The sequence below is a fragment of the Dendroctonus ponderosae genome, unplaced genomic scaffold (genome assembly GCF_020466585.1).
Source record: "Dendroctonus ponderosae isolate FM_Combo_2020 unplaced genomic scaffold, Dpon_F_20191213v2 Dpon_F_20191213_134, whole genome shotgun sequence".
Classification (NCBI taxonomy): domain Eukaryota; kingdom Metazoa; phylum Arthropoda; class Insecta; order Coleoptera; family Curculionidae; genus Dendroctonus; species Dendroctonus ponderosae.
The window spans coordinates 14016-40738 of NW_026017466.1; the positions used below are offsets into that span (position 1 = coordinate 14016).

At 31.1% G+C, this 26723-nt stretch overlaps 1 protein-coding gene and 1 long non-coding RNA gene across 9 annotated transcripts; both read left to right on the forward strand.

Annotated features, from left to right (window-relative positions):
- The first annotated feature begins 315 nt into the window (after positions 1 to 315).
- On the forward strand, positions 316 to 3367 carry LOC125503200. The gene is made up of 2 exons (XR_007280711.1): positions 316 to 478; positions 2784 to 3367. It is a non-coding gene; the product is annotated as an uncharacterized LOC125503200 (long non-coding RNA).
- Positions 3368 to 6352: 2985 nt separating this feature from the next.
- LOC125502292 lies at positions 6353 to 24907 on the forward strand. 8 transcript variants are annotated; one of them, XM_048663214.1, is made up of 10 exons: positions 6360 to 6553; positions 6613 to 6686; positions 7901 to 8161; positions 17551 to 17689; positions 21536 to 21709; positions 21764 to 22017; positions 22082 to 22335; positions 22444 to 22744; positions 22799 to 23177; positions 23692 to 24907. In XM_048663214.1, exons 3-10 carry the CDS (start codon positions 8148 to 8150, stop codon positions 24052 to 24054), a joined length of 1878 nt encoding a protein of 625 aa, XP_048519171.1. In that variant the 5' UTR covers positions 6360 to 6553; positions 6613 to 6686; positions 7901 to 8147; the 3' UTR covers positions 24055 to 24907. The 8 variants fall into 8 exon arrangements, with proteins under 8 accessions (XP_048519170.1, XP_048519172.1, XP_048519171.1 ...); XM_048663216.1 differs by having other exon boundaries at positions 8014 to 8161; XM_048663213.1 differs by having other exon boundaries at positions 6353 to 6686.
- Positions 24908 to 26723: the final 1816 nt, after the last annotated feature.

Consider the following 26723-nt stretch of genomic DNA (forward strand, 5'->3'; position numbering starts at 1 on the left):
AAAAGAACAAAACTGAATAAAGTTGTTTAAATAATTAAACGGAAAAACGTTGACTACTTCTACAACCGATGTCGTGAACAATTCATGATTGCACACCTAAAATATGTAAGTAGAAGTGGCTTTGCAATAGGTCACACTTGCCAATATGAATTATTCAATATATTATTAGTAAACCACTACAATAAATAATAATGAAATAAAAAGACAATTAATGACTAAAATAAATAACGAATGGTAATAGCAGTTTTAAATAGACGGAAATTTTGGTAATACGACGCCGGTTTGCTGTTCCTCCCATTTCGACATTAACACCAATTAAGGTTCATCTATTTTATGGACTGTTTCTGTTCTTTATATGCCTCAATATCTGCATAATGTCGAATTCGTGTCGGAAATGTGATTATGCTCAAGCAAATTGAGCCAACAGGAAAAGTGGCTTTTGATGATATTTGACCTGCATGTTGGAGCAATAGTTTATGTAAGTTTTACTTATTAGAGCTTATAATGTTGCACAAAAGATAAATATTCATTAATAAAAATTATGTAAAATATATTTTAAAGTTTCTTAAAAACCATTTGCACCACAGAATTCGACTTGATATCGTTGGCTAGAGAACTGAAAATTCTTGAGTCATAACATGAGGAAAATAGAGAAGTTTTGACTCAGAAAGCAAAATTTTAATATCAGACACTTAGGGGCAAGGTTATGACAAAATTTCATGTTTTTCGTACCGTTTTTGATCATTTCTCGGAAGCAAAATGAACAAAAACGCGAGAGAGAATTAAATAGCCTTTTTCGACAGTGAATCATCGATATGGATATTTTGGCAGGTTTCTCAAAAAGTCTTGATTTTAAAAAGTTTTATATTTGCGTAGTTTTTTTTTTGAGTTCCTAAATCGACTCAAACATGACGCTGCTTTTTTCGAAGTTTCTCATAAACCATTTGAGCCACAGAATACGTTTTAGCATCGATAGATAGAGAACTAAAAATTCTATTCAGTAATAACAACATGAGTAAGGAAATTCGAGTAGTCTCGACCCAGACAGCGAAATTTGAATATCAGACACTTAGGTGCAAGATTATGCCAAAATTTCAGGTTTTCCGTCCTCGTTCTGCTCATTTCTCGGAGGCAAAATGAACAAAAATAATCATTTTTACATCATTTCAGAGAGAACTAAAAAGCCTTTTTAGAAAGTGAACCATCGATATGGATGTGTCGGCAGTTTTCTCAAAAAGTCTAGATTTCAAAAATTTTTAGATTTGCGTGTTTTTTTTTGAACTTGCAAATTTTTATTTTCTCAAGAACCATTTGCGTCACAGAATTCCTTTTGAGATCGTTGGATAGAGAATTGAAAATCCGATTCAGTAATAACCTTTAGTTGTCGTTTAGAAATTGATTCTGGGTTCGTTTCATAAAATTATATTGTAAAATTAATGAAATTAAATTAATATTCCATGTCAATGATAAAAAGAAGCTGTAATTTTCGATAAGCATTCAACGTTTCCCTTTTAAATTAAACAATTTTCAGAGACAAATAAAGAGAGCTGAACCTGGCACCATAATTGATGATGGATGGATTAATTTAATACCGAAACGTTATTCAACAAATTTCAACGAATATTAACAGTGATGATATTTTTGAGATCTACCTACTATTGACAAAACGTTTATAATTGGGGTCTGGTTGACAGTATCAGATTCTATTTCTGCTTATTTCTAACCAAATATTAATTCCAAATCCTACTGATCTTAATTTTGCTCAAAAACTGATATTATCTACATGACCAAACTGATAAGACCGGCAGTTTAGTGTAAACTTAAAAGCAGTTTAGTGTAAACTATAAATCTTTCAACATCATATTAAACGACTTATTTACTGCTTGTTTCGACAGGTTAATTAGTGGTTTATAGTTTAGCATTTCTCACATGGAAAACATCTGCTAAACCACCAATGAGATTACATTATCTGCGGAAACAAAAGACGGAAATCCGCTGAATATATTACGGTATTCTCGATAAATTTCAACCAGTATGTCTGAATGTGAAAAAGGGGTATCATAAGTCCAAGGTTGCTTTGGATCAAGGTTGAGGCCAACATGGACAAACCCAAAAACTGAAATCGAAGCCATTAAACTAACTAATCGCACCCACAAGTCACGCAAGAGAGGGATTGCGGAAAAACGATTATTTCCCGACCTATAAAGGGTTCTTTACACATTGCTCTAATAGCCGTAAAATGAGGAAAATCCTTCCTCAGTATGAGACTAGAAAGTTGACCAAGCGTTCAATAGTGGTGATTTTGGAGAGTCATTCTCTTCGTGCAAAATAAATACTTAACTACGACTAAAAATGTAAATCGCTCAGCAACAAAAGTAGATATTGAAAAAATGCCACATTTCAGTGCTGGTTGTATGCATAATATAATAACCTGATGGAACTATATTTGCATAACAGTGCTTATCGAGAGGGCGATCGCAACAAAAACAAAACAGTTTTACAATGACATATAATTTTAAATAAATGGTAGAGTATTGTAAAATATGAAGGTTGTCTGATTACAAGCGGCTTATATTCTCAAATTGCCTGCAATTCTTCCCAATTTAGACGAGTTTTGAATGGAACATACATGGTACGTTCATGCAATTATAATTAATTGATTTAGATTCACTTAGTTCACTTATAGACATATTTATTAATTGCAATTTAATGTTGGTTTTAGTAAGTTTATCTTTAGCGTGTGATTTATTTGCTATTTAATTTGAATTAAAATAAATATACAGTCCATAGAACCGCAAAGTGCAAAAACGCTGCCAAGAAAGCACCAAATAGAGCAAAATAAATATACAGGGTGCTTTAAACAAAAGCTATCAACTTCAAAAGGTATTTTGTGATTAAACGTGAAGTGGCAAGTTGACAATTAGAAAGCTATATGAAAAATGCGGAGATAGTGAAGAATTTGTAATAAATTAGGTACCTAATGTTGCAAATAAGTAGATGGTGCAATAAATTACCATTCTCATTGATGATTCATTCATGTGAAACTTTTGAAAAACCTCTAAAACGAATGTATTTAAAAATGTTACGCAAAGTATTGCGGGTCGAAAAGCAGCAATTTAAAGAACGTTTCAATGTTGCAATGATAAAAGACAATTCATTTATTTATTATATTATAATCATCACGAGCAGAAAATTGTACAGGCATGAAATTCTTTATGTGAAAATGCATCTGCTTATTCGTACGACATTGATATGTTCTTCATTAGTCTAAATAATAAGTTTATTTCTTACGATTTGTTCATATTTCGTGTATGAATGTAAAGGGACTGAAATAAAAGCGAGTGTCAAAACTTATTTTAATAACTTATATTTTATGTGATTATTCATTAAAAAATTAACTAGACTGTCTTCTAAAAAGACTACAGTAAAACTGCGACCTGTCGATACACTATACCATAATATATAATTTTTTTAGTTCAAAACCCTACATTTAATGGAAAAAGAGAGAAAAATTTCAACAATTTAAAGTTTATTTCAATGCTGTAGCATTATTTAAAAAAAGTGAAAAATATGCGTAGTAGAATTTTTTCTGATTAAGAACAAAACCCCAATATTTTCGATTTCCTAGCATTTTGTTTTGAATAATATTGACTACTTAACTACTTTTATTTTCAAAAAGGAATCATCCTTGAAGTTTTCCACCTTAGTGAATATTGATTGCCTTATTACCAACATAGATATTCAATAAGTTTTGTAAAACTCAGGTGCGAAGCAATTGAAACCATAAATATATAAATAAATAAAAAATAAATCAGCATATTGCAAAACAGATTACACAGAACAGCGTTATGAATCACAACTTTTATATTAATTCATTATCTATGAACAAGCAAAATGTCTAACTAATGTTAATGGCTGAACAAGTCACCCAATTTTCCAAATCGTAGAAAGTTGTTTAAGGCTGGAAAGATTTAGTGCAATAAAGTAATGAAAAATAGGAAATAGTAAAAACTGTTTAAATTCTCGAAACCAATCTTATCGTACCGTACGTATGAAATGAGATAACTACATTTTGCTTAAGTATTTTTATTTCTTCGTGGGGAGCTTATCAAATTGAAATTGCTTGAAAAAAATATATTTTTTTAATATTGAGCCATATAATTAGGCATATATACGAAGAAAAGTATAGCAAAAATGAACCAAACATAACGCTTATTTAGTAATTTAGTAAGTTATTTATTCACAGAATCAGTTACACAAGAAATGCACTGTCTGTTCACATGCTTGCATTATGTTGTCCGAAAAAGAGTAAATAATGCAATATTTGTGCATCTTTTTTCCAAAAAATTACACGTTTTCACATATTAACCGCAATTGTTTGATTCTGAATAGACAAAGTATTAAGTTAGTTTTTACAACAGCAGTGCAGAAAATGTATGGCAGATTAAATTTATAAATCGATCTAAGAATGTAAACATTAAAATCCTAAAGTGGAATGTGGAACAGCAAGTTTTGAAAAAGCAGTGTGTGTTTCGCAACCGATAACTCAGAAAAGTTGGTCTGAGACGTGTTGACCAAGAATAATCAAAGATAATCAAGAAAATCATATGAAACGCCGATATACCGGGTGGCAAAGAACTAGGACGAATTGAACTCAAACGTACCGTGGAAGTACGTGTAAAAGAAGACAGAATAAAATGAGGAAGTTAATGATTAAATATTTGAGGGTGTATGTTTTATTAATATTTTTAAGATTAATTTTTTAAGACAAGTGACCCGGAAACCATGTTAAAAAAAATCAGGGGCTGAATCAGCATGAAAAGTTCATTTTTCAAGTTCATAAAGCAGCGTATTTTCCGAAATCTCAAAAATTACGCAGCGTTGAATTTATATCTCAGATCTTAGAGTTTTCCATAGAAGACCTGAAGAATTTGGATCTTTTTAGGCAATATTCTTTGAGGTCTTTAGGGACGGACACAATGAGAATCAGTTGAAAGTCATAATTAAATTCTGTTGAAAATAAGCCAAACATTCATGTGCGATTAGTTACTGCAGTAGAAAATATTTAAAAAAATTCGCAACACAAGGTTAGAAGGATCATCTATTGTATCCGAATCTTTTTCAATAGATAAAGACTTATGTATGTATGATGTAGCTGGACTAAATATCAATCATGGAACTTCATAATGAGGACGAAAAGTTCGTAAAAAAATTGATTTTTACAGATGAAGGTGCAGATAAAAATGCATAGAATGTTCATACATGGGCTGAGGAAAATTATAATTGAATCGTTGAACCGAAAGTTTAAAGCAAAATTTGTGTGAATGTGTAGAGAGGCAGAACAAGAAATCAACTAGTTGGACTATATTTCATGCCACTAAGATTCAATAGTGAAATATACATAAATTTTTAAAGAAGCAGGTGTCTGTTTTTTAGAAAATGTACATCTTCATATTAGAAATTCCATGTAGCTACTTCAATATGAAGACCCACTACATTAATGATTCACGGACAAAAAAAAACACTTTCCGTAAAAATGGATAGAATGAGATGGGTTTGAAATGGACTATCGGATCACTCGATTTAAACCCTGCAGAATTAATATTTTTAGAGTGCGTCGTAACTTTACGCACGTCGTAACTTTGTGAAGAGAACTAATCTATACATAGAAGACACTTAATATATAACATAATATATAATAATACATAACACTTGTTATGAGTTTATAAAATTACTTATATTACAGTATTTGTTTTGGGTATGGTTAGTTGCTAGTATAAGATTGAATTTCAAATTTAATCAATCGTATTGTCCAATATTTGCGGATAGTATGCCAAATGTGCAAGCAATCGTTGATCAACCAGACAAATTATTATAAAAAATTTAAAAAAAAATCTAAATTCAAGATCCTGCAGCTCTGTTATGGTAGAGATTTCGTAAAACCGTTATGTGAACTTGATACATTAATTTTCCTGCAAAATCAGTTCTTGAAAAAAATGATTCGGGTCGTAAAATTTCAAATTGTTTGATTAAATTTCGTATCGACATTGATTTTTTATATGGTGTTCACATGTATAATAAATAATTTGAATAATCAACTTCCGCGGTTAAACTTGACCTAATTTATGGAAAAATTCGCTTTCAAAAAAGGGCAGGGTGAAAAGGTAATACTGACCACACAGCAAAATCCTCAAACCTTCTCAACCCATTTACAGTTTTAGTACAATAAAGCAAACCCACAATGATTGATTCGAGAATATGACCTCTAAACCCGCTGGTAGGAAAATAATTGTCCCGTACTGCCAGAAAAAAAGCGATAAATGCATTGGCAATAAATGTTGGACATCAGTTTATTTATTGAGTGAAGTTCGCTTAAACATTGACAATAAAACCTGGATAGTTTCCTCATTAGCCTGGGTTTAACTAGCGTGTCGGTAACTTATTTCTTATCTTAGTTATGTGGCCTAAGGAACATAGCAAACAACAGTGTATTATTAGTTTGTTTGCAATTTAAAATTGCGGTAGACGCTAACTTAAACAGTACGCACATATTGTAAGCTTAACAATATCATAGTGTAAATATTTTCAGTGATTATAACAAATTTTTTACAGTGATTCTGGAGACTCGTGAGTGACTGACCTTAGTGAAAATTTCATGCAACTTTAGTGTTTCAATTAAGGTTTCAGTAAGTCCAAACATCTGAAATAAACTTTCAAGCAAAAAATTCGTTTATATTAATCAAACATATAAGTACTTTGCTGACGGTATGATCTAAATAGATATGTTTTATTTCAGTCATTCATCAAAGCGGCTTTAACATAAATTGCTAATTTATTATATCGGGAACAGTAATTAATATCAATAGCATTCGTGGTATAAGTGTTTTTATCTAAACGTTGTATTTTCATGCAATAATTTGCTTTTCATCCAGTTATATTGTACCAATGACTTGCCAAAGAATTATTCTGTTAACTACACCTACATACAGTGGAACCTGTTCATAAAAAAGTAAGTTTTTGATAAAACTGTTGATAACGTTACATAAAACTATGTATTCACTTGTAAAATATCGTAGCATTATAATGGACTTCTTATGATCAGATCCTCAATCTTTATTTTAAAAGCTTAACGATAAATAAAAAGTGTTATTTTTGAATTAAAATTCTATAGAAAATACAAAAATAAATAAACCAACTAATGTAATTTGTGTAATAATGTTACTGTGGTAGAAGATAGAAAACTGTTTTCTTAATGTATCGTATCGAAAACGTACACTTTTAATTCGTTCGAATAAAAACGTTACAAGTTGACCAATTCTCATCGTGACTTGGAATCAGATGTTTAATGAGACATGACTTAATTAGCTGCAGTTTAATTGACATATAATTAAACTGCGCCCAGAGTTGCTAAAATAACAAAACAATGTCGGAGGACTAAATGAATGAACAGAAAGGTATTAAAAACGACGCAAAAAACCGCAAATGAACAACGATGGACGTATTTTTTTCAATTCCCTTGTATTAGTTTGCAAATAATCGAAAATTCTCCAGTATTAGTTCACCAACCATATCAGGATTAAAAAGATTAAATTTATAGGTTTCGTCTTGTTGACTTGTGATAATTGAAAATTGGCTAGTGGCTTTCTAAAATTTTGTAAGTTTTTTAATTTAAAATTATTCGTCACATATAATCACCAAGTATGTATTATAAGAATCATCTATATCAACTAAAGATAAAATTTCAATAACATTGAATCATTTAAGAAAAGTTATATGAATGAGAATGAATCACATTGTCTAAATTATTAATAAATAATTTCATCCTCTAGTAAACAATGACTTCCTTAATAAACCGCCAGCAAAGTATACTAATCGAACTGAATTGATAACGAGTTAAAAGTGTTACAGAATACCCATTATCCTTTTTGGGACGAACCCATCCACAAAAGTATATTAATGTCATTGTAAAAGCCACTGACAATAATAAATTAATTGATGGTTTTGGACTTGCAGTTATTAAAATAGAATTAGCGGTTGATGGACTTTTAGTTGTAAAATGTGTGTCGGACAATAGATAGGTTACATGACTTGTGTGCAGTGGGTGAACTACCAGTTAAATTGATACAGGTACTGCAGTTTCAGCAAAAATGGAATCTGCCAGGTAAATAAAACAGATTATGGCTTTACTTTTCAATTTTGAGTCATCAAAAACCAAGATAAACTTAAGAGTTTTCGTGCAGAATAGCTGAAGATTACACCCTATTAATATTTACATACTATACAATAAAATTTTCGTCGAATACGTGTTAAAATGTAACTAGAAATGCTGTGAAAAGTTTCGCATTTATCAGTAAATAATCAAAAAGTTTAAGACCGGTTCCTTAGCTCCCGAACTTAAAAAAGCGTGTGGTTGCAGGTAATAAAAAAGTTTTAAATAATTTTGTTAACAATCGACAAATTTACGATGTAACTTTAATTTTACAGGAATCTCGTTAAAAATTTCTAATAATTATATAATGGTTTTGAAGTCAATGCCCTTAGAAGATGTGCCTTTTGTACACCAGTTTCTACACTTTAAAAATACTTTTCAATCACTCCAGTTATTGCCAGAAGTCCCCGTCTCTGCTTTCTCGAGCTCGATTAAAAAGTTGAAAAAAATGTTTAAAAATTGTATTCGATGCTTATAGTAAACGTGAGTATCTAATTCTAATTAAAGTAAACGCTCTCATCAATCAAACACAGTAAGGAAGATCATTAAAGAAATGAAGGTTTTAGTAATGAGATGTGAAAGATGTGAAGAAATGTTTTCACTCCACATAGGAATCGTATAATTTGCAAACACGGAAAACAACAAATTTGGTCACAAAATTGAGCCAAAGGAATACAAAATTACAGGACACCTTTTTTGCTTTTACTACACTTTTACTAAAGAGTTTGGAAAATCGGTCTGGTCGGATACGATTCCTTTAAACAACTTAATAAAATTTAGTATTTTGTGTATGCTAAATCTAGATGATATTTAGCATTAAAAGACTTGCGAGCATTTCTAATTTTATAATTATTTAACGCTGTTTACGTAAAAAACTTTTTAAAACATTAAAAATTACCCAATTTTTTACATCTTTTAATACTGAAATATCCATGTCAATAATCATTAAAATTGAAAATATGATTATGTATTCGTTTTTTGCACAGTACGATTTATAAATTACTTTATTAAGTTTGATCTATAAATATTTGTAATATACAAGGTGATTTCAAATTGATCCCAAAAAACGGAGTGTTCTAGGACAACAAAAAAGTTTAACAAAATATTTTCGTTTCAATTTCTGTCGGCAAGAGATTAAAAATAAAATGAAAAATCTGTTTTTTAAACATTATTTCTCGATTTCGGTTTAGATTCCGCATTTTCTCTGATTTTAAGTTCGTCAATTCAAAGAACCGAATTACCAATTGAATGGTTGAATTGAATTAAAACGTCTTCTCTGATATGAAAAATGTCTCTGATCTAAAAATCTGTATTGTATAAAGTGTTCATTGTGGGTTTCAAACAACGAATTACCGAATTTATTTGTTTTTTCGACACTACCAATAATAATTTAAGGAAGCTTTTAATAATCTAATTTGCGCGTCTAATAATAAGTCTAGAAAGCATTTCTAAACGATGTTGAACGGTCTTCTTAAAGTGTTCAGCCTTTTTCACATAGAGAATTAAACAAGAAATAGTTTTTTTCATCGAAATAAAATTTAGATGAAGTGCTTTTATTTACAGACATAGTGTAGAACTTTTTTTTGCAGAAATTCCTTATTGCTTCAAGGTCACAGGCTAACAAATTATAGAAACTTTCTATCTGAACGGATTATTTAAGTGTAATTAGGTTATTTTTTAAATGTTTCCTAAATTTCGCTATTTAATAAATAAAGAATAAATCGAGTAAAAAATAAAAGCAGTTATTTCGAAAAGTTTACACCACGTTCAAGAAGTAACACGAAGTTGTACGAAAATGTACTAATCTTATCAGAATATTTCTGAAAAAATGCAATGTTTACTTTTTACGAACTTATTTTTTATCTTTGTAGAAACGTGTGAAAGTTCAGATAAAGTAGAGACAAATTACATGTCAATTAAATGATTTATGATAGTGCATTCACATTCGGTTCTAAGAATTTTTCACATTACCGAGAATGAATAAATGTATTGAAGTTTATATTTTCCTTTTAAGAATACATAGTGCTCAAGAATATACCGTATTTTCATTCACTACATTTTCGAAATATGGAAACAAGTAACATTTCACTCGGTAAATGTTACATCTGTTACTTAATTTTCAGTGGTGTAAAAATGGGCGTTCTAGCTCAAAGTGTTCCTGAAATGTGAGAAAAAAATCGTAAATCAATCAGGTCTAATCAGAGACTTTTTGATTGATATTTGTTGGAATTTCAAGAGACCTATGGATTAAGTAGTTTTAAAGCAGCATAACCATTGACAAAATAAATCTTAGGATATTTTGTTCACATTTTCGCAAAATCTGTAATATTCAAAGTTCGCGTTTAGGTGTGAAAACCGCCGATATTTTCCAACTAAGGAAAGAGTTAGGAAACGGCTTTCTGAGAGATTGAGATAAATTATTGAGATAATTTCTATCTACTGTTAAAAGAAAATATTAAGTTAAAAATCATCCTGCGTACTCTATACGAAAAACTTTAAAACTTTCAGCTCTGGGAATTTTGGTAGCAAAAAAATGCTTTTCTTCAAAACCACTAATCCATCATCCATTTTCTGGCTAGAAATTTGTAGGAATGTTGTTCAAGATGTGCTTTTTGAACCATTTTAGGGCACTTTGTCACTGCTGGCCAAATATTAAAATTGACCGCAATCGAATTATAAATATTTCGACTGAATTGTCGAGTTTATATGTGAATCATACATTTATATGTCGTTTTAGTGGCAATTAATTTGAGTAGCTGTCCACTGACTATTAGCTAAAAGCTAAAAGCAAAAGCAAAAAAAATTCTATAAATTAATTTTAAATTGAGAACATTTTGGAATATCCAACTAAGCAGCTGGAAAACATTTGTCCCTGTACTAAACGCTCCACAAGCAATATCCATGAACTTGGAGAAAACCAGCGCATGTCTCTAGTATTTAGGTAAATTGTCCATTTTTCATCCCCTCGGTAATCCTGAAAAGATCGGCATTTCCTGCTGCAAAACTGCAGCATAGGCATAGTCAATTTGAAGATTTAATCAATACCACAGCGCATTTCAAGTGAATTATGTCGGTTTCAGCTTGTTCTACCCCATCAAGGTAAAATGCTTTTTTTCATTATTAGTAGGTCATGTTGAGGTTATATGGATTGTTATGATTTTCCAAACAGGAAGCATGCTGTGCATGCCTGTAACTGTATCGGAGGCAGTTTTAATTATAAGGACAAATTTAATGAGAAAATTGCATAAAGTGCAGGAGCCTGTATATGCCAAACGTTTCAAAACTTTTTCTAAATTTAATTCTTTCGGTTTTATTCATCTTTTTGAAGGTTCCCAATTTTTTTTCCGCGGTTATTTCGCTGGGGGAATTTTTTATTAATAACATACTGAATGATGATCTAATGATCAAAGTCTTAAGAACATTGAAAATACAACTACTTAATTTCCATTCGCCATTGCATCGACACTAATTTAGGTTTAAACAATTTTGATTCAGTTCAAATCTGAAGGAAAGCTTGCTCATTCAATAAATTTGTGCACAAAAGGAATTAATGTTTCTTTTAAACTCCATTAGTCTGTCCATTCGTTTTGTCTTGTCTCAACTTTGGCGCAAAAATTGGTGAACGTCCATTTTTTCTCTGATCATTTATTTATTTTTTCATGTAATCGTTTGTTTGTAAATTCAACTAAGTTTGTTTTATATTGTTGTATTGTATTGTGTAATGTGTTGAGACGCCATACGCGAAATAAATAAATATCTAATCATATTTATAATTCTTAGTGAAATTATCATTCATATTTCAATTAATACAAAAGTTGGTCTGTACTGTTAATTAGTGCTTGAATTGAAACAAATAAAATTAACAGCAAAGTTAGCAAACAAGTTTAAGCAATGGTATAAAATTTGAAGAGGGGATGTTTTTTCCGCCCATTAATAATACAGTAATTTATTTAAAAAGTATGCTTGCATTCGGTTCTTATTTTTGACCATCGCCTAGGACGATAATTCATCTTTATAACTATAACATCTTGTTTGCTTTCCTTTATTTCAGAAAATTATAATTTGAGTGGGAGCATATGTAATTTATGTATTATTTTGTGTCATTTTCAGTCTGAAAAACTTGTTTTCAGTTACTTAGGTACCTGAAATTAGTGACTCCTATTATTTTATCGACTCATCTTGCTTAATTCTTAAAATTTGTGGATAGAACTACTGCAAAAAAGGCTCGTTAATAGAGAGTTTACGCAATGATATAAAAATGATGCATTATATAACTATAAGCGCAGCAAAAGTATAGTCAGTTAATTGAAACATTAACATTTTTTCTCGTTTGATTAAACTCATTGTAACCCTGTTAACAATTTATAGGTCAATAGCAAATTCCTTTGCTGTACTGCAAAAAATGGCAATTACATTTTAACATAAAACCCAATTAATTTACGTAACATCGATTGGAAAGTTCCAACCACGAGACAAAGAAACTTAGCAAATGGCCGCACACTAAAATAATACCCGATTAGTAAATTCGTTCACTAATTAATGAAACAAAAATAAGTATAAAAATTGACGTAAAATATCAATATTCACATTTCTTAATCAATTATTCTAAATTAAATATAATGCTCTCTGTATTATTCTTGATGGCAGCAAAGCGACTTTCAAAACTTGGCTTTTATCGCGTAAAAGCAAGCATCAAAGCTTGAAATGCTCAAACTATGTAACGCTTGGACTAAAGCCAAATTCTACAATCAAGTATTCCTTATCTTTAAAAAGTTTTACTAAGTAGATAATTTTCCATTTTCCTTTAAAAATAGGTTGCCAACGAGTAAATTGTCACGAAAAACCAACACACCATAAAGCTGTGTGCTAAAAGTAACCTGATTAAAATTGAGTATTAATCTACCATGAGTTACACCACGGGTAATGGTTATACAACAAACACCTACAATCCAAACGAGAAAACAATGACTTGTTTCGCAACATTAAACGAGAGCTTATCTCGTAAGTAAAAAACATTCATAAACGAAAATATTATAAATCTCTCTGAACAAGGGCATAAAATTTGTAAATATTTGATCATATCTTGAAACCCCATGGATTTTAAGTTCGAATCATTCACCTTTTGAGATGCTTCGAACCAATTGTCAAATGAAAAGTATGCTGGTAACAGTTTTTATGTTAATAAATAAGTAAGCAAGCTTTTGCGTGTAATTAAAAAAGAATTAAATGGACAATATAGTGTGAAATAAGCAGACAGTTAATAAAGCAACGCAATGAACCTAATTATTAAAAACATTTTGAACGAGGAGCCACCTTACTAGTCACTTTCAATTAAACGTTGCTTATTGTATTAACTCGATGATAACGAATTTTTAAATCAAACATCAAATCATCCCAACTTTCAGTATCGTTTATTTCCGTTACTATTTCCAGCCCAACAATAACCAAATAAGTATTAATTAAATCTAATTAGATTTTTCAAACACCATTTGCTAGCAGAAGTGGCATGTTCACTGTTTAGATATAGGTACTTTTTCGCGATAATTATCATGCTCGGTGAAAGCAGAAAATGTTACAAATGAACGATCAAGGATCGAGGAAACTAACATTTTCTTAATTAAACCCATTAGATTGTGGTTCAATTTATTGTAGACATTTTTATTGAACGGCATTTTCAATATTTCGTGCAAAATGTAGTTAATACGTATCCTAAAATATTGATAATTATGCTAATGAATCTACATGAAGCAGTTTTTAATGAGAAATTAAAACGCGTTTTATGTCGTTGATACATCAAAAAAATATATTAATGAGCAAGAACAACATTAAACTTTTTTAATGCCGAGTACCAAGACCACATTCATAACAATATTAAATTATGTAAAGTATCGCTATGCTCATGGCAAGAGAACCGTCGCAAAAAAGTTTTAACGTTTAAAGAAGGAATTAAATAACGATCAATATTGTTAAGAATTCAAACGCGAGGAAAATTATTCAAAATCTTAGTTAAAGTTAAAAGAACTGCCTTCATCTGTATTTATTTACATATTCTGGTTGCGGATGAACGTCGTTTTTGAAACATTTACTCGCAAATTACATAAATCCATGCACAGGGCGTTCATTTAATTATAGGCGTTAGTTGACAGTTTTTCGCTAACCATCCACAAAAAAATTGTAGGATAACATTTAAAATGAATAAAACATGCACAGGGCGATCATAATGAAAAAGCACATTTATTTGAATAGAATTTGCTATCAACAAATATCGCCTGCTTTAGGTACGCTATTTACATACATTGATTTCTTCTCTATGTCTAGATCTATTTTCTTTCTCAGTATGCAAGTATTTATGTTTGAATATCGACATTTCAAACATGATTTTTCCATTATTTTTAATTACTTTTAATGGAATATCCTATATCCAACAGGTTGTCTAATTGCGCTTCTAATACCAAAGAAAGTACAAAAATTCATGTATTGCAGCTGCAGGAAATCCTATTAGCTGATATTATTAGATAATAAATCCATTAAAAAATGCTAAAAATTAATTGAAAAAGTCGGCATTTAGACCTAAAATACTTTGTGCAAACTATGACCATCCTTAAGTTCTGAAGAACCAACAACACCGCTTTAAAAGATATGCACGAAGCAAAAACTGTTTTTAGAAGTTTCAACATAAAATTTGAAAAATTTGCAGATTAAGAAGAAACAAATGCAAAATCATAGTCGCATTACGGTCATCAATTTTTCTGAAAAAAATGCACGCTTTTAACAAAAAATAATATTTTTCATCGGTCTTATTTGTTATAGTACTAAAAGCACTTCTCAATATTCACAAAAAAACATCATTCAATTATGAAGCACAGAAAAACTGATGAAACACTCCTATAATTTATTTGATTTTTGAATAAATATACGTAAATTTCAATTGCTTTTTGCTATATAAAATATGATCGAAAATTTCATAATTTTTTAGTCCTTCGTCTTGAGAGAGAAATTTTTGAAATTTGGCTGGAGAAAGAACATATACTATATTAATATTTGGTATGCAAAATATTGTCTTTCAAATTACAGAGCGGTCATAATAATCGCGCAAATTAACGTATTTTCAAACTCCAAAATATTACTTTTTAACTATTTTTCCGTTGATTAAGTAATTTGGTCATTTCAAATTGCATGTTATACGTGTTAACCCACACCGAAAATATGGGGTATTTTAATGTATATTATTTAATTTTTAAGCCTATCTTTGCACTCAATATTGTTAAATTACTATTAAATTAGTATTATATTATTTAACAATAATTTAACAATATGCAGGGTTTTTCATTAAAATAGTGAAATTTTTAGCTTCAAAATACGTTAATTCGGACGATTATTTTTATAATAATCGCCCTGTAGTCTCAAAGACACAATATTTAGGAATAAGGTATTACTTGCTCAATTGTTTTAGCTTTGCTTTCCAACTTATCGCCGCGACTTTCCACAAGTATAAAACTAATCGCCAAATAGTTTTGTGCAACTACTTTCTTTGTCGTTTTATCAAATTTCGACACGAAAGCCGATAGAACAGTACTTCCCATTTCCGTTGCAATTGCCAACTATTGCCAAATAGGAAATAAAGTATAATTAAAATTTACTCGAAAAATTACGCTCTTTTTAATGATAAACACCTTTTCACAGTAGTAATTAGCTTGTTCAGTGAAATCAGAAAAGCTACTAAAGTTCAAGTCAAAAACACGGTTTATGAAAACGGAAATTGTACAACAGTTCAAATGTCTTCACTGATACGTTAAACTTCATCATCAAAATTTAGAAGAAGAAAAGTTATTAAATTTAAATAAAAATAACTAACAGAGTAAGTATTTTTCATTAACACAAAAATATATTATTTCTAATATCTATAGATAAACTTGTATTACCATGACGCGTATGATTAAGATGATACTGCCCGGCTTCATCTATCACAGACAAAAGCCACCAAAAAAGTTTTAAAAATTCCTGATGATTCCAGCTTCGCAGTTTTATAAATCGATGTTGAAAATCGTCATCCCAATTTAAATTAGCCAACATTTCGCAAGCCAGGCAGATTAATCGTTCACAGTAGAATCATGTGGCACCTGATCTAGCTAATCAAAAACTATGACTATGAAGAGTGGTACCGGTTGTTTGGTTACACATGGGCGCTAACACGGAACCAAGAATGGAAAGGCAAAACAAAACGGTCTCGCTATTTTGTCTAGTTCAAAACAAAACTTTAACGGTTACGCTGGTGTTGTTTTATTTTTGCGAAGAAAAACTGGAGTGAAAATGCTAGTGGATTGTCTACTTGTGGTGTTAGTATTGATGTATTTTTTAGGGGGTTTTAGATATGAAAAGATTCTGTGCGTGTAAATTTATTGAGAATTTTGAGAATTTGAAAAAAATTACAGCTTCTCTTCAAGAAAATTGCAAAGAAATGTTCAGAAAACTAAACTATTGTATGCCGACAAACATCTACTAAGAAAAGGAACCTCTTAAAAAAATGTTTGGTCTTAAAATTATATTTTAAAATCCACAGTGAGTATAGTCAATGAACCAGGAAATCAAATAAAATTTCTCTTCGATGGTTCTCCTAAGCTCAACGATTTGCCTTCATGAATATTACAAAAATTAACAGTAAAACAACAATATATAAAAGTGTTAGGGTTTGCTGATATAGCTTTAAACTGGTGGTTTCAAAACGCCGGAAAAAAAATATTTTCCACGACGTTTAAACACGAAAAATTCCAGTTTGAACAAATGTCAGTAAATCCTAACTCTGGTTGGGCTATTAAATATATTACAAACTGTTATTTTCATAAGAACGAGGATCTATAATTTTAATCAAAAAAAGTATAAAAATTAGCTTCAGACGTTATTAAATCTAGATGAAAAATGTAATCCCAATTTACAGCTTTCTAATAAAATACTGTGTATTTTAAATACCGAAATTTTCAATAAAAGCATATTTTATTGTCATGCAACTGCTTGAGGAAGAAAAGAACATTCAGTCATTAAATAACTTGTTTTTTGCAGGAAAGCTTTACATGGAAGATCGCGTGTCTGTTTGTATAATGCGTCGTAAATAAAAACTTACAATTATCTACATCATTATAATGGAACATATGAATTTATTTTACGTGACAATTTCTCCACTTATGCATATATGCCAGCTAGCTTTTCATTGAGTTTGTTCGTCAACTATTTAACCGAAAATTATTCTTCTGCATGCAAAGTCTTCCAAATTTAGTTCTAATCACAATACGTTCATACATTCACTTTAGATAAATTTATGATTATGAGTCTTTAATTTTTTTCAGGCGAAAATCCACTTTTCCTGGATCATTGACTGATTTGCATCGATTCAGGAAAACCGCTCATGGTCATGATGGGTCGAGCAGAATCGTCATGGTACGAAAAACTGATCAACGAACATTTGCCTCCATGAAAAATGGAGAGGTAAGAAGAGCGCAAGGTTCCTAAATCCTATCGGATATTTGTTAAAAGATGAAAATATAAAATAATAAAAAGTAACAAGAATAGTTCGCAAATAACCCAAAGTTAACAAGCGCTTGTAAGTAATTCAGTTTCATCAGCTTATTACGGCATTAAGCTGAATGAAATTGTTTAAAAAAAGTCAACTGTTGAAAACTGCTGTTTGCAACTTTAGTACCAACGAGTGTTGCCATATTAGAACACGATCAACAAAATCCGATTCAAGGAATTGACTTATTGACGAAATCAAAATAGCTTAATCATCCTGGTAACTTGTCAACAATTAATCAATTAAACTATGTTTAAATACGATTTAATGTCTTAAAAATTTAAAGGCACAAGTGTTATCGAGCGAATTATACGTGCAAAAAATAAGATATCTATTTGTTAAAAATATATCTCCGTATTTAATAATAATTCATATTCTATGGGGAGTAACTGTAATTAAGAATCCAACTATAACCGTTTCTTTTTAGACAATTACCAATGATGTGAAACTAACATTTGGTTGAAAAATACGTTATTTATCAATTAAACTGAAATTTCTACTTGCAGAGACACTAATCCCGTTTAGGCCTAGTGGATTAACGCATAGAAATTACAATGGGAAACGTATCCATCGCTTATCTATTGGAAAACAGAGCTAATAAACATCGGTTGTTAATGAGTTGATCAATTTATGACAATTTAAATATGTTCGTGAAAACGAAATTGCTTTTAAAAACATGCTGAAGGATACGCTTATGAAAGAAAATAGAACATGGCAAATATGTATGAACTGTATTGCAAATTAACATCTTTAATGCTTTAGTGTATTTTCTTATGTAAATTTTTTTTCAAATTTGTATTAAAAAGTAAACGAGACTAACACTAACCAACGCAATAAATTTAAACTAACTCTAAATTAAACGAATTATTAAATTTAAAATCGCAAAGGGATAAGTTGGTTGCATCGTGTAGTGGACAAATTTGATAAGATAAATATTGGGAAAGCGTATTAAGCAAATGCATTAACTAAATATGTAATGTATTTTTGGTGTTCTGATGGAACATACTGAGGGCAATTCTAAGCTAAATTTTAGATACGTACAATGACAACCTGAAGTGTACAAGACAATAAAAAACTGGAATCGCGTTTTTTAGTACAAATGTCTAGTAATGAAACAAACAGCAATATCTAATAGATGTGATGTGACACCATTAAATTTCTACAAATTTACTATTACTGATGTACGGATTAACAAAATGATAAAAACCTATTACAGTAGGCATTCTAAGATATCCTTCTGATTCATTTCTGATATACATATAGGGATATCAAAATATTTAATAAATATTCTTCCGTTAATCCTAATCAACAAAACCCAACTGCAAAAGAAATATGTTGTTTAATCCAGCAAAACTAATTGACTGGCAAAAGACATACTAAAAAGATTTTGCGAATCAAGTCAAGGAATATTTAGTACTTTTTTGTGAACTGAAAAGCCGTCAGTTTTGCCTGAAATTGTTCGGCTTATGTTGCGCCCTGTAGCTTGAAATAAAAATCCATCCTAATCCCTAAACAAATTATCCGTTACTCATTTAACTTTATATCCACCGTGAGTAAATTTTGATATCTAATCTTCAACAATTCCGCAAATTATTCCCTCCCTTTTAGATAATATATTAATCGATAATATAAAGGTCCTCACACAATAATTTCCAGATAGGTGGATGCTTTGGTGTCTGTGGTAGTTTTGAATAATATTAATTTTGCCTGCAACTGGTGAGTGTGAGTAATTATTTTGTATGACTTTGGAAGTTAAGTTAGAAAATTTCAAAAGTCTCAGTTTAAGCAGCCGGAAGTAAAACACTTTTTCAATCCTTATTAGAAAGAATTAGAACAGTTTACAGATAATAAAACAAAACAAGTTGGAATTTAAAATGCTCTTTCGTAATTTTGTTGCCACTTTCTTGCCCTTTTTAAATTTCAATCACTTTTTTGTATCCCACAAGTGTATATAATAAAGAAAGTTACAATTTAAATGTCTGTATTTTAGTAACAGACCTCTTATACTACGCTTAAACACTACTAATAGCGAATATTGGATATTAATTATTTAATTAAGGAACTTTTTTAAAAAAAGTTTACTAGTCAGATAACGGGTTCCTTTTTAACTAAGAACAACGCGTGTCCAACTCATTACATACTTGTATATCCATGATAATGTGGCAATATTGCCACTCCTCAAAAATTTTGTTGTAACTAATGGAATAAGCGACTTAAAAGCTGGATTATTTCTTAACAATGTTAGTAAAATTTTGCTGATTTGCTAGTTTTCCCATTTTTAACGACTTCTGATTTAGTTTAATGGTGCAACTTAAGCATATTTTTCAATTTATAGTAACTCTATTACAGCACAAAACTCGTTCGTATACTAAACGAAATTGCGTGCAAGAGTGCTAATCACTTAATGCTTTAATGATAAATCGATTAATAGATATACTGGATATCGTTGGTAATAAAATTTCATCTAAAAGGCCTTCAAATAATTGTGCTTAGCTTTTGTGCGATCCTATTTATGTAAATACTACCTTCTGTTGATTCCAATGCAGCTTAGGTCCCTAATATAATAATAAAAGTGACAATAAATCTAAGTAAATCAGAAAAACCTTCAGTACAAATTATGCAATACAATAAAAATTACATATGCAGCAACGACAACTTGTGCTTCCGCCTTTAATAAATGCTGTTAATAAATTGAAAGCATCAATTCAAACATCCGACGGGAAATGCAAATTACGGGTCAATGCAGGTAAATCACGATCGTTTATTTAAACAGCAGTTATTTGCAATATTAAAGTAGGAAAATATCTGAAATGTTTTGCTTGTATTCTCAGTTTTCTACAAAATGCAGTTTCTCTAAAATCAAAATCTCTAAGAACCAGTGAGATGTGAGAAATTAGCCAACATACGGCCGCAACACAGGAGATGTTTAATTTTCTATGGTCTACTGTGAAAGAAATCAGCCATGCAATTGGAAATTTTCAAGCAATTCATTCGAACAGTGTCATGCACTTACAAAACGTCTCTCTAATTGGACATTTCGTCAAATTAATTAAACCTTGAAACAAAAAAAAATGTACAATAAATGTGGAGTAAGAAGCCTGAACTGCGGGTTGAAGCATTTATCTGTTGAAAATTAGCTGTGATTGTCACGTAGTCATAAAACATAACACCATCACCTAAGTAATCAGTGAAAACCGATTAGTTTAGACAATTTGGATTATATTTTTTATTAATTGAAAAGCACTTGAACTAATGCTTCTTAAGTTTTCCTTACATAGATATTTAAGCATTAAAAGCTTATAAACTCTGATCAAGAATAATTTATAGAATTTTAATAGTCGAGATTGAAACTCCAAGATTTAAATGAGTTACAGGATCACCCTGTATACAGAGCGAGCGCATCAGAATGACGTTACCATTTTTTTACTCAATTTTTCAACGAACTAATTTTTCAGACGAATTTAACATTTTCCACTCACACCAAGCTAGTTAAAAATAGGGCAAAAATCGTCATTCTTGGTAGCAAAATCCTCACTTAAAACTGATTGTAAGATAATTTAATATAAGGTTTTATCGGAACTCGTGAGCAGAATATCACCACAAAATAAGGCTCAACTGGTTGTAAGAGATCCAAAATTCTAGCATTTCATAAGTAAAACTATTTAGCTGCAACAACCATGAAGGGCTCAATAAATCCTTCTAAACTTCACCTTAAAACATTTGCGCATTAATATGAAACGCCGCGTATTTTAATCTTGCAGGAACCAACATTGGAAACGGTTACAAGAGAAACAATCGAAACGTTCCGAGGGCAAAGAACTGAATGTAAAGTCACTACTGAGAAAAAGGATTTCGAGCACAAGTGCCACCCTGATATCGCCAGAGCACTTGCAGAAAAAATCACAAGAAGCCCCAATAAGCCAACGAGTATCAAGGTAAAATATTAAATAATTGGTTAATTCATTAATAGGCAACGACTAATTTTTCAGAAACCGCTCCATCGGAAAATGGACTTTCAAACTGAATGTCTGCAAGCCCACAATGAATATCGCAGGAAGCATGGAGTCCCACCTTTAAAGTTGGATAAGGAGATTTGCAAGTTTAGCCAGCAATGGGCCGACCATCTGATCAGGAAAGGAGCTTTAGTGCATAGCAATAATCGGGACTATGGCGAGAATATTTTTATGATGCAATCGTCGAATCCCAATTTCACAGTATCTGGGAGAAAAGCTGTGGAAAGTTGGTGAGTAGCACGCAAGCACTCATTTATAGAAAATCTAAAACTACTGCAATTGCAAATCTGGCAGGTATGATGAGATAAAGCTGCATAAGTTTGGCATGGAGCCCCAAAGTCTGGCTTCTGGACATTTCACCCAAGTCATATGGAAGGAGTCTAAGCAGCTAGGCGTGGCTTTTGCAAAAATGGGAGGAAAAGTGGTTGTAGTTGCGAATTATTATCCACCTGGAAATATGATTGGGAGTTTTGACGAAAACGTTCCACCACCTGGAGGACTGTCCCCCAGCTACAACAACAACAACAATAACACTATAGAATTACCAAGTAAGCTGCTAAAATACTGAATTTTAACATTGAAATTACTTCGTTTTGTCAAATTCAAACCGTATATTTTGTGTCAAAACCATCTAAACTCTGTTTTATATTTATTAGCTCAACTCGGTCGCTTATCTCTCAGCTCTAAAAGCTCCACTCGAGATCTGCGCTCAGTGACCGAAGGAGACTTTGAGGACGACTTTCTCAACGCGCACAACAAATATCGAAAAAGACACGGTGTTCCCCCATTGAAATTGGACAAAAGCCTTTGCAAATACGCCGAAGAATGGGCGAAGCATCTGGCTTCGAAAAATATTCTGGAACATCGACCTGAAAGCAACTATGGGGAGAATATTTACTGCCTCTATACATCAGATCCAAGCTTCAGAGTCAATGGAAACACACCAGTAGATAATTGGTAAGAACTATTTTTTGCCAAAATACATGATTTTATTTCGATTTGAATGCACAGGTACGAGGAAATCAAAGATCACCCATTCAGTCGTGAACCAAGTACTTTGAAATCCGGTCATTTCACGCAAGTGATCTGGAAATCCAGCGAATCTCTTGGTGTGGGTGTTGCAAAATCAAGCCAAGGTAGCATCTACGTGGTTGCTAACTATTCCCCTGCCGGAAATTTTGTGGGACACTATGTAGAAAACTGTCCTCCCCTCAAACCTACATTTTACGATTCAATTCCGGATATGGCGCAAAACGCAGCTCAAGCCGCTTCAGATCCAAAGCAGAAAAACGATGAACTTGATATTAGAAGTTTTGCTAAAGATGCTCTTCAAGTTCATAACGAATATAGACGAAAACATGGGGTTCCACAGTTGGTGCTAAACTATGAAGTAAGACTTTACAAATGTAGATGTAGATGTAATCGACATTGTGCGGGCAGTTTCAAAAATTTTACGTCATTTTTACAGCAGATTTGAAATTCAGAAACCCTTTAAGAAAAAAAATTCAAAAATCATAGTTAAAAATAGTAATTCAATTTTTCGTATAATTAATATGAATAACTGATGAGTTTTGAAGAAAATCGAAACCCAAAAAGGCTTTAAATTATATCAAATGTGTGTAAATGTTACACGCTCTCCCTCTAACTCTAATTATTATTGTATCAAGAGATAAACTGAACACTCACATTTAACGGAGCTTTGCGTCAAAATGCAAATGCTTCGACTTTTTAATGTAAAAAGCAACAAATAAAACAGAATTGCATGTCGATAAAAATGTTAATTCATGTTAAGCCACAATTGATTTGTACATCTCGAATTAAATTTCTCCCAAAAGCTCAAACATTACTCCACCAAATTAAAATGTTTTAAGTAAAAAACCTAACTCGAAATTACAATTTTTCAGATCTCCAAATATGCACAAGAGTGGGCTGAAACGTGTGCACGCACTACCAGCCTACAACATCGAGCAAACAACCAATATGGAGAAAACATATTCTCAATGTACTCTTCGGATTATAGTTATGTACCAACTGCTCGCGATGCTGTGAAAGAATGGTACGATGAAATCAAAAAGCACTCATACAACAGATCGAGAGTTCCTCAAGAAAGTTTACACTTTACCCAAATTATCTGGAAAGACAGCAAAGAGTTGGGAGTGGGAATTGCGAAAAATGCAAAGGGTCAAACTTATGTTGTGTGCAATTATCATCCGAAAGGCAATTACGTGGGGCAATTTGATGAAAATGTACCTAAACCTTTGCCTTGACGAGCTTTTCGTAAACCAAAGAATGTGAGTTTTCTATTGGCACACGCAACCCTCTAGCACATGATTCTTGAATTACTTTTAATTAAATTAATACATTCCAGTTTTGATGCCAAAGAACTGTTTATGGTGCCTATTTGAATCGATTAATAGGAATTGTTGTAACTAAACTGCGATATATCATAAGAAATCGGTTGTTACTCAATAAGATCGAAATCAATGCAAGCATAGTAAATTCACTATCATATCTTTTTGATACCCAAGTATCAATGTTTAGTCCTTGAGACTGAAGATTCATATCCACTTTGAAGCGTTAAAGATTGTGTACGAAAAGCTAAAGCCGTCCTTTTAAACAAATAATATCACCCTTGTACAAACATTATGTGAAATATACACAATTTTCAATCATTTCCGACAAATGCAATCAGTATTTCATTTAGTGGTAACAATATCTTCTAAAGGCTGCTCCATTGGCAAAATCTCCATCAGTCTAATTATTTTATATCAATTAATCAACGATATAAAGACATTTTGCCTGTGGAATAGCCATAATAAACTGTTCTAGCAATTGTGGCATTTGAGAAAATATTTACCTAGGTAATGAATATTAGTGATATAGATACACTTAAATCATTTACATTCCTGTCCAGTATTTAGAAATTGAAGACTGTTGAAAAATGTTATAACATAGGAAATAGCAAAATATGTCAATAAATTAGATCATTCCACGTACATATTTTAGATAAACTTAATCATTTTGTACCTTTACACTGTTTCAAGTTTGCATTTTTCGAATAGTGATATATTTATGCATTGTAGCGTTAATAATACTATTAAAATAAAGTTGTTATTCAAGGAGGTGGTGTTTGATTCATAGTTCTTTAAATCATTGTGTCCAAACAGTATTATTTTGTTAGCTAATACGTGAAATTGGACGTGTGGAACTTCGGCTAAAAGCGTAAGAAAACCGGCAAACTTAAACATTTATAAACGCCCAGTAAATATTAAATGTAAAGTGGGATAATATTCAATTAGTGATTAACCCGAAATACTACTGCGCTCAATAATAGAGAAGAAAATAGGTTTTACAGTATTAAACATGTTAATGTTGGTAACATCAAAAACTGAACAACTTTCAACACGTAACAAAAAATGAATTATTAAAATTTCATTTTTATATTTCCCCATGAAAGATGCCCAATGAAACACCTTTTCCTTGAAATGTGGCATTTTTTTTGGGGTTAAAAACTTTCCCGATAACAAAAAACTAAATAATATATTCTGAATAATAGACGATTTCCGGTATTTGCAGTAATAATCAAACTTTTACATATTTTCAGCACCTTTCTCAACTCCTTATTTTTTTAAGCAATATACTATACTATAGATTCATTTTTCACTTTTCAAAACTATTGCGTACATTTGCAAATATCCAAAAGAAGCAAGAAGGAATATCTAAAATGAAACTCTGGTGCTCACCATGTACTCAATTTGCCCCGTTCCATCAAGTTCAATTTATCATTTCACATCACAAAGCACACAAAATGTTCTCACAAGATTCACAGTACCGATTAACGCGACGCAAAATTTAATTTTGAATCACGATTTAATACTGACAGTCAAACCGGTAACACGGTATAACTTAAACACAGACATTTTTCTGCAGCTTCGCCGATACAAAAACAAGTTTTTTTGTTGTGTTTATATTTTTTAGATTTAAATTATCGAAAGGAAGATTTAATGCTCTACCAGGAGGCTCAAAATATTTTTTTCTTTTAATTATCTACAAAACTCGGCCATGATTCTAAAGTTTTTCGGTTTTTTTGTGAAATTGATATCTAAATTAGACCCAAATAAATATTCTCGTGTATTTTGAACTTTTAATTTTACAATTAAATATCGAGTTTTCAAAAATATTTAGTCCCAAATTATCATCGCTTCTGTTTATGGCAAAAATCGACTTAAAACATATAATTTTCTACTTCAAAATATTTGTCTGTTGGAAGCAAATACATTATTTACTGGCCCCGGACTGAAAAAATGCCAGTTGTATTACAAATATAAAATTTGTTGAATGTTCTCGAAATAATCAAAATACTTATACAAATGAAAGTGAGTTCCCGTATTGATGTTCTCCGTGTTTTATTTTTAAGGTTTACTGCCTGCTAACATGACGAATTGTATATATTTCCATTATTCTTCCAATATTACAACGTATCCAATTTAGATGTTTGCTCTTTGAATTTAAGTTCAAATATCTTGCAATTTTAACAACAAATAACGTTGTTTCATTAACTACTTCCACTTTCTTCTATTTGATCAAGAAAGTTGTTAACAATGTGTCATTGCCGCTCGAGAAAGAAGTATTTTGCGAGATTTTATAATGGTTAAATCCGCATTTATCAGAATCTGATTGATACAAAATGTTTTATTTGCTTTCAAAACCCAACTTCAGCTACCATCAATATCCAATTGAAAATAACCAGTTTAATCAGAACTATCCTTTCGACTGCGCTCATTATAAAACTATAATTCTCTTTCGCATTTTACAACGCTTTGTAACAATTAATTATTTTAAAATATATTATAATGGGATATCATTTCATGTAACCGGGATAGTAGTAGTCATAAATTCAGGTAGATTGATCGTTAATAAATGACTAAAAAAGAAA